Source organism: Genypterus blacodes, unplaced genomic scaffold (assembly GCF_046128005.1).
Source record: "Genypterus blacodes isolate CSIRO-AG114 ecotype Tasmania unplaced genomic scaffold, CSIRO-AGI_Gbla_v1 ptg000053l_1, whole genome shotgun sequence".
Classification (NCBI taxonomy): Eukaryota; Metazoa; Chordata; class Actinopteri; order Ophidiiformes; family Ophidiidae; genus Genypterus; species Genypterus blacodes.
This window is the reverse complement of record NW_027466865.1, coordinates 78700-92707: the sequence shown is the minus strand read 5'-3', so window position 1 is coordinate 92707 and position 14008 is coordinate 78700. Positions and strand designations below refer to the sequence as shown.

At 46.2% G+C, this 14008-nt stretch overlaps 1 protein-coding gene and 1 long non-coding RNA gene across 2 annotated transcripts; both read left to right on the top strand.

The window, feature by feature from the left end:
- Positions 1–478: 478 nt before the first annotated feature.
- Positions 479–3038, top strand: LOC143001532 (uncharacterized). The gene is made up of 3 exons (XR_012963702.1): positions 479–853; positions 1288–1398; positions 2741–3038. It is a non-coding gene; the product is annotated as an uncharacterized LOC143001532 (long non-coding RNA).
- A 3007-nt stretch (positions 3039–6045) lies between these two features.
- neff1 (neuronal intermediate filament family member 1) lies at positions 6046–10801 on the top strand. Its single transcript, XM_076151097.1, has 4 exons — positions 6046–6783; positions 9161–9478; positions 9714–9838; positions 10447–10801. The coding sequence occupies exons 1-4, from the start codon at positions 6046–6048 to the stop codon at positions 10799–10801; spliced, it is 1536 nt and encodes a 511-aa protein (XP_076007212.1).
- The last annotated feature ends 3207 nt before the right edge of the window (positions 10802–14008 follow it).

The window sequence follows — 14008 nt, the reverse complement described above, 5'->3', positions numbered from 1 at the left end:
CTTAGAAATGAGGGAACATAGGGCTGTGGGACCATTGGGCTGAGGGAACATAGGGCTGACCCCTTCAACTTTGGCAGCGACAGCATTATTACATATCTATCTATCTATTTGTCTATCTGTCTGTCTGTCTGTCTGTCTGTGAAACAGGAGGCAATGGTGCATTGCAGTTCCTTCCTGAGTCGAGCACACACAGGCTCCAGCTGAGTGTATTGACATAACCTACCTGCTGGTGTGTGTCTATAGAAGCCTTACTGACAGAGTTGAATGTGTTGTGTGTTTGTTTGTGTTAGCTTGCTGTTAGCATGCAAGTGTGTCCTCACTTGACAGATTATTAAATCCAGCTGCTCATCCGGGCCTAGCTAAGCCGGCACACCCGGCTCACCCTGCTTACCTGGCACACCTAGCTCACCTGGCACACCTGGCTCGTTGTGACCTTTGCCTCTGTCTTGCTTTCATGCAAACCTGACATGACACACCCTCAAAAAAACACACACACACACACACACACACACACACACACACACACACACACACACACACACACACACACACACACACACACACACACACACCACAATCAAACACAAACAGCAAACAGGGAACCACAAATAACACTCGCTATGGAAACGCCGGACAACACGGAGCCCTTGGGAACAACATATCAAGTGACCAATGAAGAGCAGGGAAAATCACAACCTGCACCCACAGGCACCCTCATCATCATCATCATCATCATCATCATCATCATCATCATCACCATTTTTACAGCTCTGTGATGGTGAATTAGTTAAATGTGAAAAGTCATGGTAATCACTGTTTCTTTGTTCACAGTGTTTTCCAGAGGATTTTCCGAGTAAGTGACTTTAAAACAAAACATTTTCATTTATTGACTTTAATATTAATGATATTTTTAATTGTTTCCTTGCTGGGAAAAATACTAAAAATGGGAGTGAAAATGACCTCCAGTCTTCTGTGTTGAGCTTTTATTTTGAAATCTTTAAGGAGGGCCGTCCTCATGTGTTCACTGCTCATTGGTTAATTGATAGACAGTCGGCCATGTTAGGATGTATAAATGTAGGTAAAAGTGCAGATTGCTCCACTCAGCTGGTGAAATGTACACGTCTCTCTGAATGAATCAGCGATGGAGAGAACGTGAAACAATACAGGAAGAGGAGGAGTGACAACACATGCACAGAATCACTCTCCATCACAGCTGACAGCACAGATCAGAAGATGGAGAGTTTGACTGTGTGTGTGCGTGTGCGTGTGCGTGTGTGTTTTTAACAGATGGATGAGATCGTCTCTGTCCGGGAAGGGCGATCTCAGGGGACCAGAGTGAAGAGTGCACATCAGACATCAGAGGAGAAGCGAGCAAGCTGACTGTCCTGTGTGTGACAGGTAGGCAAGTGCTACACACACACACACACACACACACACACACACACACACACACACACACACACACACACTCATGTACGCGTGAGTAACACCTGGTGTATCAAAGCTCTGAGGGGAAACCAATTGAAAGCTGCTCTGATGCTGGGAGATGTTTTCCTGTGGGCCTTCATGGAGATCTGTGGATCTCTCACACATACATTAGACCCTTAAACAATAAGAAACAATAAGACACAAACTATACATTTGTTTACATCATCCATCACTATAACATCAACAATCATATGACGGGACTGCAGCTAATGATTATTTACATGATCAATTAATGGTTACAGGATTTCTGATTAATAATGTAATAATTTGATCAAATCAATGACAAGAAATCATCACAAACGGCCTACAAAGACCTGCTCCATTCTATTCTATTGACCAGCAGATACACACACTAAATGTATTGAATTTTCAGTGAAAAGACACAAAAAAGCAACAAAAACATGATCACATTTTTGAAGGATCTTGTTTGGAATTATACTACAAATACATTTAACGATCGAGAGTCGTGAGTTTTGTCATTTCAGCAGTAGAAATGATGAAAGAATTTAGTACAAATACAAAAAACGTGATATTCACGAGTCCTGGAGGGGAATTGGTTAGATTCAGTTCAACATAGTTGGGCCTCAGACAATAAAGATTTGCTATATTTGTCTGTGGAAGTGCTAGTGTTCCTTCAATTCAATGATTCTCCTTGGCTTTCAGCTAAATAGGTTCCTTCGTTCCTTTGACACGATCATGTGAGAGTCTGAGGGGCCAAATCAGGTGAGCAGGGTGAGTGCGGAACGAGTTCAGAGCCACGAAACTGGCACACGTCCAGCACGTAAATAATCACTGAATGTTGGCATCGTTCCTTTGCAGCTTAAACAAATAAATCTGATGCCCGAAAACAAATCAGGAAATATACGACTCCAATAAAATATATTTATATATTACAGCTGCTCCCTATGTTTGTAAGTGTGTGTGCGGCAGACTCAGAACTTATCAATCAGCCCAATGGCACTCAGGAGTGAGACTCCTGCTGCGTTGTTCATTAAGCGCTCAGCACTGATTGGGCCACAGATTTCTGCCTGATACATGACTCAAACTGGCATCAGATGAATTACAGCTGGTGCCATGTTGTTGTAGTGGTGATGTCGTGTTAGTGTGTTAGCGACGATGAGCCGGTGTGTTACTGTATGTACACAAGTCCTTTGTCTCTTTACTGTTTTGCTTTAAGTGGCAGTAGAAGGATGTTTACTTTTCATGATACTTTTCTGTGAAACCCTTCTGAGTGAGTTTTGGCCTTTTGCAGGTGGAAGGTTTGGAGGATTACTGCAGTCTGAACATTTGACAAAACCTGTAATTACTGTGCAGAAACGAGACACCAGTGCTGTTTGTGTTTCCACCTGCTTGTCGTCTTTATGTCTTTGCTTAACGGTTGTTGTGATCCATTTTCTTGTCTTAACAGTTTCATGTTGGAGATCAGTTTACACTCCAGTTCCACCATTTGCTCTGCTGGAAACCCTGACGGCCTTATTTCTGCTTCTTTTAGAGGAACGGCGCCCTCTTCCGCCTGTGTGGTGTATGACATGCAATTATATTTCCTGAATAAAGTGCAGAATCCTTGTATGTTTTTATTGATATTGGATTCCCAGAATTGTTAACTCATATATGTGGGTGTGTGTGTGCGCACGCATTTCATTCTTGCTCCTTCCTCTGCACCTCGTTCTACCATTGAACAAAGAATTTCACTGTATGACCTGCAATCACAATAAAGATATATTATATTATATTATATTTTTCTATTTGATTATATAGTGAATTTCACAAGAAGAAAATAAATCTGGGATTTTAAAGGCTTCAGTTATATTATTGAGAATTTCTTCTAAACTTTCTAGAATAAAGTGTGCAGAATTATTTTAGGATTTATTTTTGGTTAAATCAGTGACTTCATTGGGTTAATATCCAATGATACTGCAACATAACATCAGTATGGTGATTGGCTGAATGTTCTGAGTGCATTCTAATTGATGAACGCGTAAAAAGAAATCCTGATTTCCAAAGAAACGCTGCACATTGCAACTTTAACCTGAGCTGAACCTGAAATGAGCCTGCAGCCATTCAGGCCCTGCACCACTCATATTTCTATCACAGTGGATGGACTCATCGGGTCACTGAGTGAATGAGGATGTGATGTATGTATCAGGTTGCTGTCTGATATGATAAACTGAATAAAGTTTGCATTCATCCCCTCGCTGTGCTGTGAAAGAGACCACATAATGATAGAAGGCAGACGTGCCTGAAGGACCTGTTGTCTGCTGCTGAGTCACTGGCAGACTCCCTCTCAAAAGGCTCTTTTATTACCACCAAAGGTGAGGCACTCTCTCGCTCTCCCCCTCCCTCTCTGTCTGCCCCCCCCTACCCCTTTCTCTCTCCCCTCTCATCCAAATCAACCTTTCTGCTCAGTCATCACAGTGACTCTCCTCTGCCTGTGTGAGCTTTAATGTATGGACGCCAGGTAAGATGATCTCAGTGTTTGGTCTGAACGAGCTCATTCACCGATCTCACCAATATAACAAGCATTACCACTGGCAGGCAGCTTGGAGTAAATACCCAATCCAAAGAGTCTATATTATATCAAGGATTACACGATCTATTATTATACATGTAAATGAAGGTGAAGATTATCCAAGTAAAGGGAAGTTATAACATGGAAATGAGATTGAGGCTGTTTACTTGCGATCATCCTCGACGCAAATCTGCTGGAACCGCACAGCAACACTGGTGCATCAGCGCCCTCGTGTGGTTTACACGTGTAAGCAAAACGTTGATAACTTCTGTCTGTTATCCCCCACACACACCTCTCCCAAAAAGCTTATCGTAAATCGATCAATGACTTGATTACAAATGTCAGACATTAATCAGCGTCCCACAGCACATACACACGCCCGCACGCACGCCCGCACGCACACACACACACACAGAAAGGAAGGAAGTACAAACCATCTCAAAGTTTCCCGCTGAGTTACACGCATTATCACTTTTACTTTTTTGATACTTGATACAAAACAGCCTGACTGCACCTGTAAAAGATTGAAAGTCTGACGCAAGGATTAATATATGATATCATAAATATCTCTGCAGTATCAAGAACACATTAAACTTGCTCTGATGGTAAATTATTTCGTCCCATTAGGAGATTTACCCGCAAAAAACACGCATTAGATTAGTGAGATTGATTTCCCCCATGGATGCTTTGATTTACGGAGACTTGGCACGGCGGGGTTGGGCCTCTGTCCAGCCGGCCGGTGTGAACGGGGGCACGGGAGCCACCTTGCGTGGTGTCCGGAGGAGGCTGCAGTCTCTCCTTCACACAGGGGCGCGGCCCTGCTGGATCAGGACCAGGACCGGCGACACCCTTCTGCGCACACCCCCTCTCCCCTCCTCTCCCCCCTCCCCCCAGCGGTAAACACGGCGCCATCACTCACCCGCGACGGTACCCACACACTTAGACACATGTTGACCAGGCGTGTGATCGAATCCCGCCACAGCAAGCAGCCCAAAGTGCACAAACACGAGGCTCATGTGAGGAAAAGGAGTAGAAAACACACTTTTGGTAGTTGTGGTTCCTGTCAGTGAAGATCCGCAGGCTGGTCGCTCACACACCGGGGCTGAAGATGCGACTGTGTGTGTGTGTGTGTGTGTGTGTGTGCGTGTGTGATTGTGTGTGTGTGTGTGTGCGTGTGTGGGTCTCATCCTGTATTCTGATATTGCGGAGGTCGGTCGGGAGCGGGACTGCAGCACCGTAACACGCTGTGGCCGCGGTGCAGCTCCACATGCATCGATCCTTCAGGATTCTGCTGTGGCAGCAAAGAAAAGGTGCAACGACATGAAGTCCGACATGACACAAGACAGAGAAGCTTCACACTCTCTCTGCTATGACTTTCATTTCGATACTGACTATTTAATTGATCTATTTGGCACACCCTCGACTCTCACGCGTTACAATACACCTGCTGCTGCTATACGTGATAATGTGACTTTATACATTTGTCTTCTAATTCTGGCTCATTCTCTCTATGTGGGCTGATGCTGCTTTAGTCAGGATCAGCTACTTAACACTGTCACTTTACAGTACACAATCATCTTTAAGTTGCTCATTCATATGAACTAGTGTCGGTCTGTTTATCTGTTGTTGTTGTGACACATCATTTTCCTCTGGGTTTGATAAAGGTACTCCTGTCTGTCTGATAGTTGAAAGAAGTTTGTAAGGAGCTGCAGAATCAAAGTTTAGTAATAAGTATGGCATTCACGGTTAACTAAGTGGTCCTGGTTGTTGCTTCGTCGCTGTGGGCGAGTTAAAGCTCCGAGCAGAGGCGATGCTGAGCTGCTGAGTGCTCCCGTGCCCCCCAGAGGGTGGAGGCTTTCTGCTAAAGCTGCAGGTTTCCCCACATCTTCTGCTGCGTCTGCGTCAAATGATGCGCTGACGCCTTCTCCATAAAAGCACCTGTCCTGGACGGAGACCACTCGCATCTCTCACTCACACACACTCCTGAACTCCTCACACACACTCGCTCTCTCTCTCTCCCTGACCGGACGCTCCGAGGTGAAGGAATCATGAGTTACTCCAACGAGGTCTACAGCAGCAGCTCCTATCGGAAAATCTTCGGAGATGCTCCCCGCTCCGGCCGCGTGGCTCTGGGCAGGAGCAGCAGCCCGTCCCGCCTGCACTCCGCCGGATACCGCACCAGCCACCGCACCTACGGCTCACCGGCCCCGGCCGCCTCCTCCAGCTACCGCAGGGCCGGCCGCGTCCTGTCCTCCATGCCTGACTCCATGATGGATCTGACCCAGTCCACCGCGGTCACCAACGAGCTCAAGATCATCCGCACCAACGAGAAAGAGCAGCTGCAGGGCCTCAACGACCGCTTCGTGTCCTTCATCGAGAAGGTCCACAACCTGGAGCAGCAGAACAAGGTGCTGGAGGCTGAGGTGACGCTCCTGCGCCAGCGCAACAGCGAGCCGTCCCGCCTGCACGAGCTGTACGAGCAGGAGATCCGCGAGCTGCGGGCGCGCGTGGAGGAGCTGACGCACGAGAAGAGCCAGATGCACCTGGACTGCGTGCAGATGAACGAGACGCTGGAGCACGTGCGCGAGAAGCTGGAGGAGGAGAGCCGTATGCGCGAGGAGGCGGAGAGCACGCTGAAGGGCTACCGGAAGGACGTGGACGACGCGACCCTGGCGCGCCTGGAGCTGGAGAAGAAAGTAGAGTCTCTGCTGGACGAGATCGCCTTCCTGAGGAAGGTCCACGAGGAGGAGCTGCAGGAGCTGCAGGCGTCCCTGCAGTCCACGCAGGTACACGCACACGCACACACACGAAATAAGACGTAACTATACGAACAATATGAAGTTTTAAAATTTAAGTGAGAAAATTAAACCAAATGTCAAATTAAACTTTCTCCTCGATAGTCATATTATTTTAAACTTAAATATTTTCTGTCTAATTCCCAAAAGCACTGAAACATTCCTTTGATAAACCGTAATTCATCACCTTTATAGTCATACACCAGCACACACATACAGTTTTATCCTGTAAGACAACACACATGTGATGTCGCTGTATGAAGTGACTGTGACTTTAAAGTGACCTCCTCGTACCTGATAGTATTTATGGACTTACAGCTGTATTATATCTCTATACTCTATTTACTATAGAAGGATGAAACTCATTTGGGTTCCTATAATAATGACCTCCAGATAAATATTCATATTTGTTCAGTTCTTTGGACTGATCCGTCATCACATGAAGAATATAAAAATGTCAAGTGACACCAAAGCTTGAATCTATATCTGCTGTGATGTCCTAATGGTCCTGAGTCATAGTTAGCGCTGTGCTCCGTCCCCCCCGCTGCGTCTAGCACACTGCGCACTGGATAATTGATGGCACTGCAGTTCCGTTTCAGCACCGTTTCACTTAGCGCAGCGCCCCGCAAACTTTAACGCAAAGTTTATTGACATACACGAGTGGGCGGGGCTTGTGGTTTTATGGCAAACAGGTCATCTGTGTGTGGGCGTTGTCACTGCGTGTGGAGAGAGCAGTTTGCGTTTGGGTCAGTGGGGGTGAAAGAGAGAGACTGTTTCTAGAAAAAGATGAGTCATATATTAGAGAGATGGAACGCAAACATCCATATGAGGACAATCCATCATCCAGGAAAACAACAAACAATTCATGGTGATTCATGCTGCAACCCTCACGTTCATGCGTTTGTTGCTTATCCTCGTGTTTTCATCGGGGGAGGTGAGCAGAGGGGTGAGGGAGGGAGCGAAATGCGGAGAAATAGCGCATAATCCAGGGGTGTGGTCCTCCCACGGGGCCCCACGCACAGGAAACCCCCCTGTCACCCACTAAAGCAGGGAAACGCAACATCCACATTAACTAACCTCTAATGTTTCCAACTTTTGAAACATTATTGACAACACTATCATATGTAGAAAATAAAGCTTTTGTCAGTAACTATGATGTTATTGATTATTGATTCTCCTCAAGGTTACTCACATTATGATTTATTTAACAGCACTTCAGCGGATCAACTTTCAGAACCTGTGAACTAAAAACAACCTGAGCAAAGATTTATGCAGTGAATTGATGTACAGGCAGCCTGCACGGAATGTATCCCTCCAACTTGCAGCAGAAATTAATTCAGCCAGTGAGGAGCATTAAATCACTCAGAGTGATGGTTGCCGGGTAGATTTCCTCCAGGGTTTCTCCTCTTGCCAGCAGGGAACATAATTGCCATGTAAGCTATCGACAGCACAGCAGAGAGGAGAAGCCTGAGTCAGCAGCGGATTCGTGCAGCAGCATTCCAGCTCACTGGCTGCAGCACAGCACACATGCAGAAGCACACAACATGCATCCAGGCACTTTATTTTATCGGGAAATAATGTCAAGAAACCACACTGTCATCTGCAAACAGCTGGTGCAGTTATCTGTTGCGATGTACCTTGTGATGTGTTTGTGCACAGAAATCTATGCAATGTCCATCGTTCACCAGCTTTGGGGTCTTGCTCAAAGTGGTCAGATAGACAGCTGATAATTGTTTGGTCACCATGGTGATAAAACAAGAAGTTTTATGAAATACAAACAGCAAACCAATTACAATGCAAACTCGCAGGGTGGTTTGTAAATTGTGAGCAGGACGAAGGGAGTGGGCAGGTCTGTCCAGGGGCTCTGTGAGGTCGACCATGTTTGTGCTGCCATGCAGTGATCTGACCTCCACCCTTTCATCTCTTGTCAAACATGGAAAATATTTTGGTGGGAAACTTATTTGCCTGAGGGGAAGATGTCATATCAGCTGTGGAGGATTTTTTGACAGCTCAGAAAATATGGGGATTAAATAAAATTGTGGGACATAATCTAGTGAGGCATTAATGGGTGTGGCCTATATGGGCGTGGCCTATGTGGACGGTTGTGGATAGGCCCAAAAAATAAGTTTGATTCCAAAACTTATAGTTCAAAGGTTACGTGCCAAAACCTAAGGAACAGCACGACCATCAGGCTGACCGGTACCAAATTCAATGGGTTTGTCCCTGCATCAGGTCCAGTCAGCCCACCAAGTTTCACAAATATCGATTATTATCTATTCAAGGTGCTAAACAAACATCCAGATGGACAAACACAGGCGAACACATTACCTCCTGTAACCCTGCCAATCCTCCCTCCTCTTCCGTCCAGGTCTCCGTGGAGATGGACATGGCCAAACCGGACCTGGCTGCTGCCCTGAAAGACATCCGGGCCCAATATGAGAACCTGTCTGCCAGGAACCAGGTCCAGGCTGAGGAGTGGTACCACTCCAAGTTTGCCAGCGTGACTGAGGCGGCTGCCCGCAATCATGACGCTGTCAAGCACTCCAAGGAAGAGCTGAGCGAGTACCGCAGGCAGGTGCAGGCCCGCACCCTGGAGATCGAGTCCCTCAGGGGCCAAAATGAGGCCCTAGAGAGGCAGATCGCTGAGATGGACGATCGCCACAACAATGAAATTGGAGAGATGCAGGTACATTAAACATATTGAGATCTTTTAGTGTGCTTGGATCTTTTGAGGAGAGTTGAGTGAAATATAAAGTGGAAAAAGTGAAAAACAGAAGACAATTGACTGTGTTTAGATACGAGCACATAAATACTGACCGCTTCATCAGCAGATTCACAAGGACAAAACAAAATGCTTAGTATATCATATCATCATATCACAGTATATCATTTTTCCTATGTTTCTGTGTGTGTGTGTGTAGGATACCATCCAGCAGCTGGAGAATGCCCTGCGTAGCACCAAAGGAGAAATGTCTCGTCATCTCCGTGAGTACCAGGACCTGCTGAATGTCAAGATGGCTCTGGACATTGAGATCGCTGCCTACAGGTCTGTAATGTCTCTCATTCACTCTTACTCTTTCACTGGAACCCACTGCATGGACAAACAAAGACAAAGTTGTGTAACTGATGTAATCGGTATTCTTTCAAACTATGTCATCCAATTGAATATATACTATAGTGATTGATAAGTTCTGAGCCTAGCACATGAAGTGAGCAAAGTTTTGATGAGACTCAAACATTCACTTCTTCCCAAAAAGGCATTAGCTGGATCTTCAGAGGATGATGTGATGTGAACGACTTTTCTGATCAAACTGGAATAAGATCAGTGTAGAAAACTAATCTTTTTACTCTGGACTCAGAACTTATCAATCACCCCCTCTCCATCAGAATATGTCAACGCTTCAGTTACAAGAGCATTCTGCAAAAGGCTCCCAATGACGGGACAAAGATGGATGGATCCCTTCACCGCTGTAACGTGATCCAGTGAATCAGAAACAGTGGCGATGTTCTGTGTGAAAACAGACATCAGAGGTTCAAACTCTGACATGTCACTGATATCAGATCCCCCAGCAGAGAAATGCCAGGTATTAATAGTAACAAATCCAGACTGGAGGGTGATGTCATCTGTCTGTCTGTGTGTGTGTGTGTTTGCAGGAAGCTGCTGGAGGGGGAGGAGTGCCGCATCAGCTCAGTGGGCGGAGCCATGATCCAGTCCGGCTACTCCGGCTTCTCCTACGCCTCTGCCCGCTCCTACAACCTCGGAGCCTACAGGAAGTCCAGCGCCAAGCCCGAGGAGGAAGAGGAGGAAGAGGAGGAGGCAGAAGATGAGGAGAAGGAGGAAGAGGAGGGAGAGGAGGGAGAGGAAGAGGGAGACGAGGGAGACGAGGAGGCAGAGGACGAGGGTGAAGAGGAGGAAGAGGAAGAAGAGGGGAAGCCCAAAGACAAGAATGGAAAGGATGAGATGGAGAAGAAGAAGGGAGGCGCCGCCGGCAAGACCACCAAGAACTAAACTGCTTGTGTCGCCGTTTTCATCATCATCACCATCATCATCAACATCATCATCAACGCCTTCATCATCCTACCAGTCCACTCACTTACTAAGATGGATCTGGTCCTCGTTCACATCGTCAGATACACAGTGCGCACGCACACACACACACAAACACACACACACACACACGCAAGCACACACACGCACTCCAGATGCCTCACACCTTCTCTGTTTTTCTGTCTGTTTGCTCTGTGACGCACAAATGATTATTGTACAAAAAAACCACAGCAGATAATGAGGAAGGAGATGAAGAGGAGGAGCAGGTAGCAGCTCCGTCTCATAGATGCATCACAGCAGAAGAGCTTCATCCATTCATATCACTTGTTGAGGTCGTTCAGGAGCCTCTGTCATGGTTCCACAGAGCGAAGGACAGAAAGGACAGCAAACGTGCCATTAACGATCTATATGGGATCTAAACCCTGTAAAGCAACAAGTTTTGGTAGCACACAAACTTTACTAAACACAGGTAAAAAAAACAAACAAACAAAAAACAAACATCAGCCAGTCCAACTTTTACGGTGCTATATCTGATTTCTACGTATAAAAGTTGGAGAGTGCAGAGAGAACAGAATGTGATCCACCAGCTCGCTGCTTGAACGCTTTCCCTTCTTTCATTAACCCGTGAAAGCGAGCGATACCACCCAAGCCCACCCAACCCCATCCACCACTTCACCCCCCATCCATCGCCTCCTCCCCAACCCCAAACACAATCCACCACTCCAATCTGCATCTCATCCTCACCATGACGAAGTGAAATGTAAGCGGTCATCGCCAAATTACCCCCAACAAACACACTGGTTTTTGGGCGATTTCAGGTGGGAGAGGCAGTGAGGTTTGCATCTCCAAAGTGGCTCAGTTCATATATCATCAGTTCAGTTCAGTGTGATAAATACAGGCAGAAAATCACAGAATAGAAACTAGTAAAGCTGGAGATGACGTCACTTTTTGACCCAAATCTGTTCACTTTTTAAGGTGGACATGTCGGCCTCTCACCTTTCAAATCGCCCGCAAGCCCATGTCTTGCTGGGTTCGGCTCTTCCTCATCCTCTTCTGGTCACTGCGGTGTCACAGCACGGCAATACGAGCTCTGAGATCCTGTATATACTGTGTTGACGCGCACATATGTACCTTTAGTTGCTAGGAAGGAGGAGACGAATAAGGACGTGCATCTCTGGGAATGATATATGTATGTAGAGAGTTTAAAGTGCTGCTATATATTATTTTTCTGTGGGGGAGGGGGGTGGGGTAGGGAAATATGAATTATCCCCCTTTGGTTGATTCATTTGTCAAATCCTGGTGAAGCCTGTGCCCATCCGCTCCTGTAGGGTTTGATTGTTTTTCGTTTTAGGTAGGAAACATTGTGGAGGTGAGGATGTGTGAGTGTCAGCTGATGGTGACACCGACAGCCCTCCACCCTGACTGCAAGTGGCAGGTGTGGCAGATGCCGCCGGGGTCATGGGTCTATGGTGCAGCGCCGCTTACAAGGGCTATTTCCACCATAAACCCCTCATGGTCTTCATCTTCCCTCCTCCCTCTTGACAAATGAATGAACCGACGGGCATGAATGCATGGCCTGACTCTGCGGATGGGATAGATATTTGCTTGTTGTGTGTTAGAAATTTAAAAACTTGCCTTAACCATGACTGGAAGTAAGTTAAAAAACAAGACAAAGCTCAAAAGAAAACCACCTTTCCGCCTGCATCTCACTTGTTTCCCGGGGTGACGGAGGAGTGCTGACACTTTACAGACCGCTCTGCTATACAACTGTGACTGTACGTGCTGCTCTCTCATGCAGTGATGTTGCTCTCAAAGCCAAATAAAGACAATAATTAACCAAAAACCTGTTGTGTCTTTCCTCAACCCAAACATCAGACTACAGACAATAACACATGTGATGAGAAGGAATGAAATCTGTTTCTATTTCAATCTACTTGTACCTCATATCACTTGACCTCAGGGTCAACGTATAAAGTTTAACAACAATAGTAGCAATAATACAACCTTCCTTCTTTCTCTCTATCTCTCTCTCTCCCTTTCCCCCTCTTTCTGTATGGAAAATGATCTCCGAGAAGGAACGAAATCTATTAAAAGTACATCCAATCATATTCTTAGAATATAGTGCTTGGTTTACCACAGATACTGCAGTAACTATACAGACATGATTAAGGGTCCATATTTGCACGTGTTGGAATAGATCTTGCTTAAGCTTTTAAGGTTTAATTCAACTTTTTGCGTAACAGCTATGTTGTGCAAAAAACCTATTTCAAGTAGATAAAGTTGTTAACAGCAGTGGGACGACACGTAGGTCTCATTTCATCGTGAATCGAGCGAGCAGTCGGGCCTTTTTTGCGTTTGTCATCGCAAGTAGCTGCTCCCTTTCTGCTCTGTGTTGCATTGTGGGACAATAATGCAAAAAAAATGATGACCACGCTCAAAAAAGGACTGAATGTAGGACACACAGGGACTGTAAGTGGTGCGCTGACCACACAGTCCTCTTTAGTGTGCGTTTGGGACACAGCTTAGAGTGAGTGGATGAGGATCAGGTGTGTTGGTCATGTGACAGGCTGAGGCGGGAACAGATGGTGATGCAGAGAGCCTGAGACGACTGAGATAGCAGCAGCACATAAAGAGACCATGATTCTGATTTATAGAACCAACACAGACACTAATGTGTGTCGAGTCTGAAGTCAGCAAATCTGTGACGCAAGTCCAGGTCCCTGCTGTCCCTGGAGACTCACATAACACAGGTAGTACGCAGGCATGTTACCTGTGTTATATGAGGGATGTTTAACCTTCAGGCTGCAGTCCCAGCATGTCTGTTAATGGCCGGCGGCTGATATTGGCTGCTGGGGGCTGTTATCAGCTCATCTCAGCTCCTCTCCGCCTGCACGCAGAGGGGAAAGATGGGCTGGATAAGATGGATGACATTGGCCCACCAACACAGCTGTCACCAGGCCTATTTGTTTCCCTGCAACTGTGTGTGTGCGTGTGTGTGTGTGTGTGGGCGTGAGGGGGAATCAGCACTAAAAAACACATTATCAGCTCTAACAAATAGTCAATAAGGGCAGGAGGATGAACGTTTTTACATCAAAGCACTGGCTGAGAGTTTCAGGGAAGGATAATGTGAGTATTTCTTTGCTGCAGATGTTTCAGAGGCATCAGAAT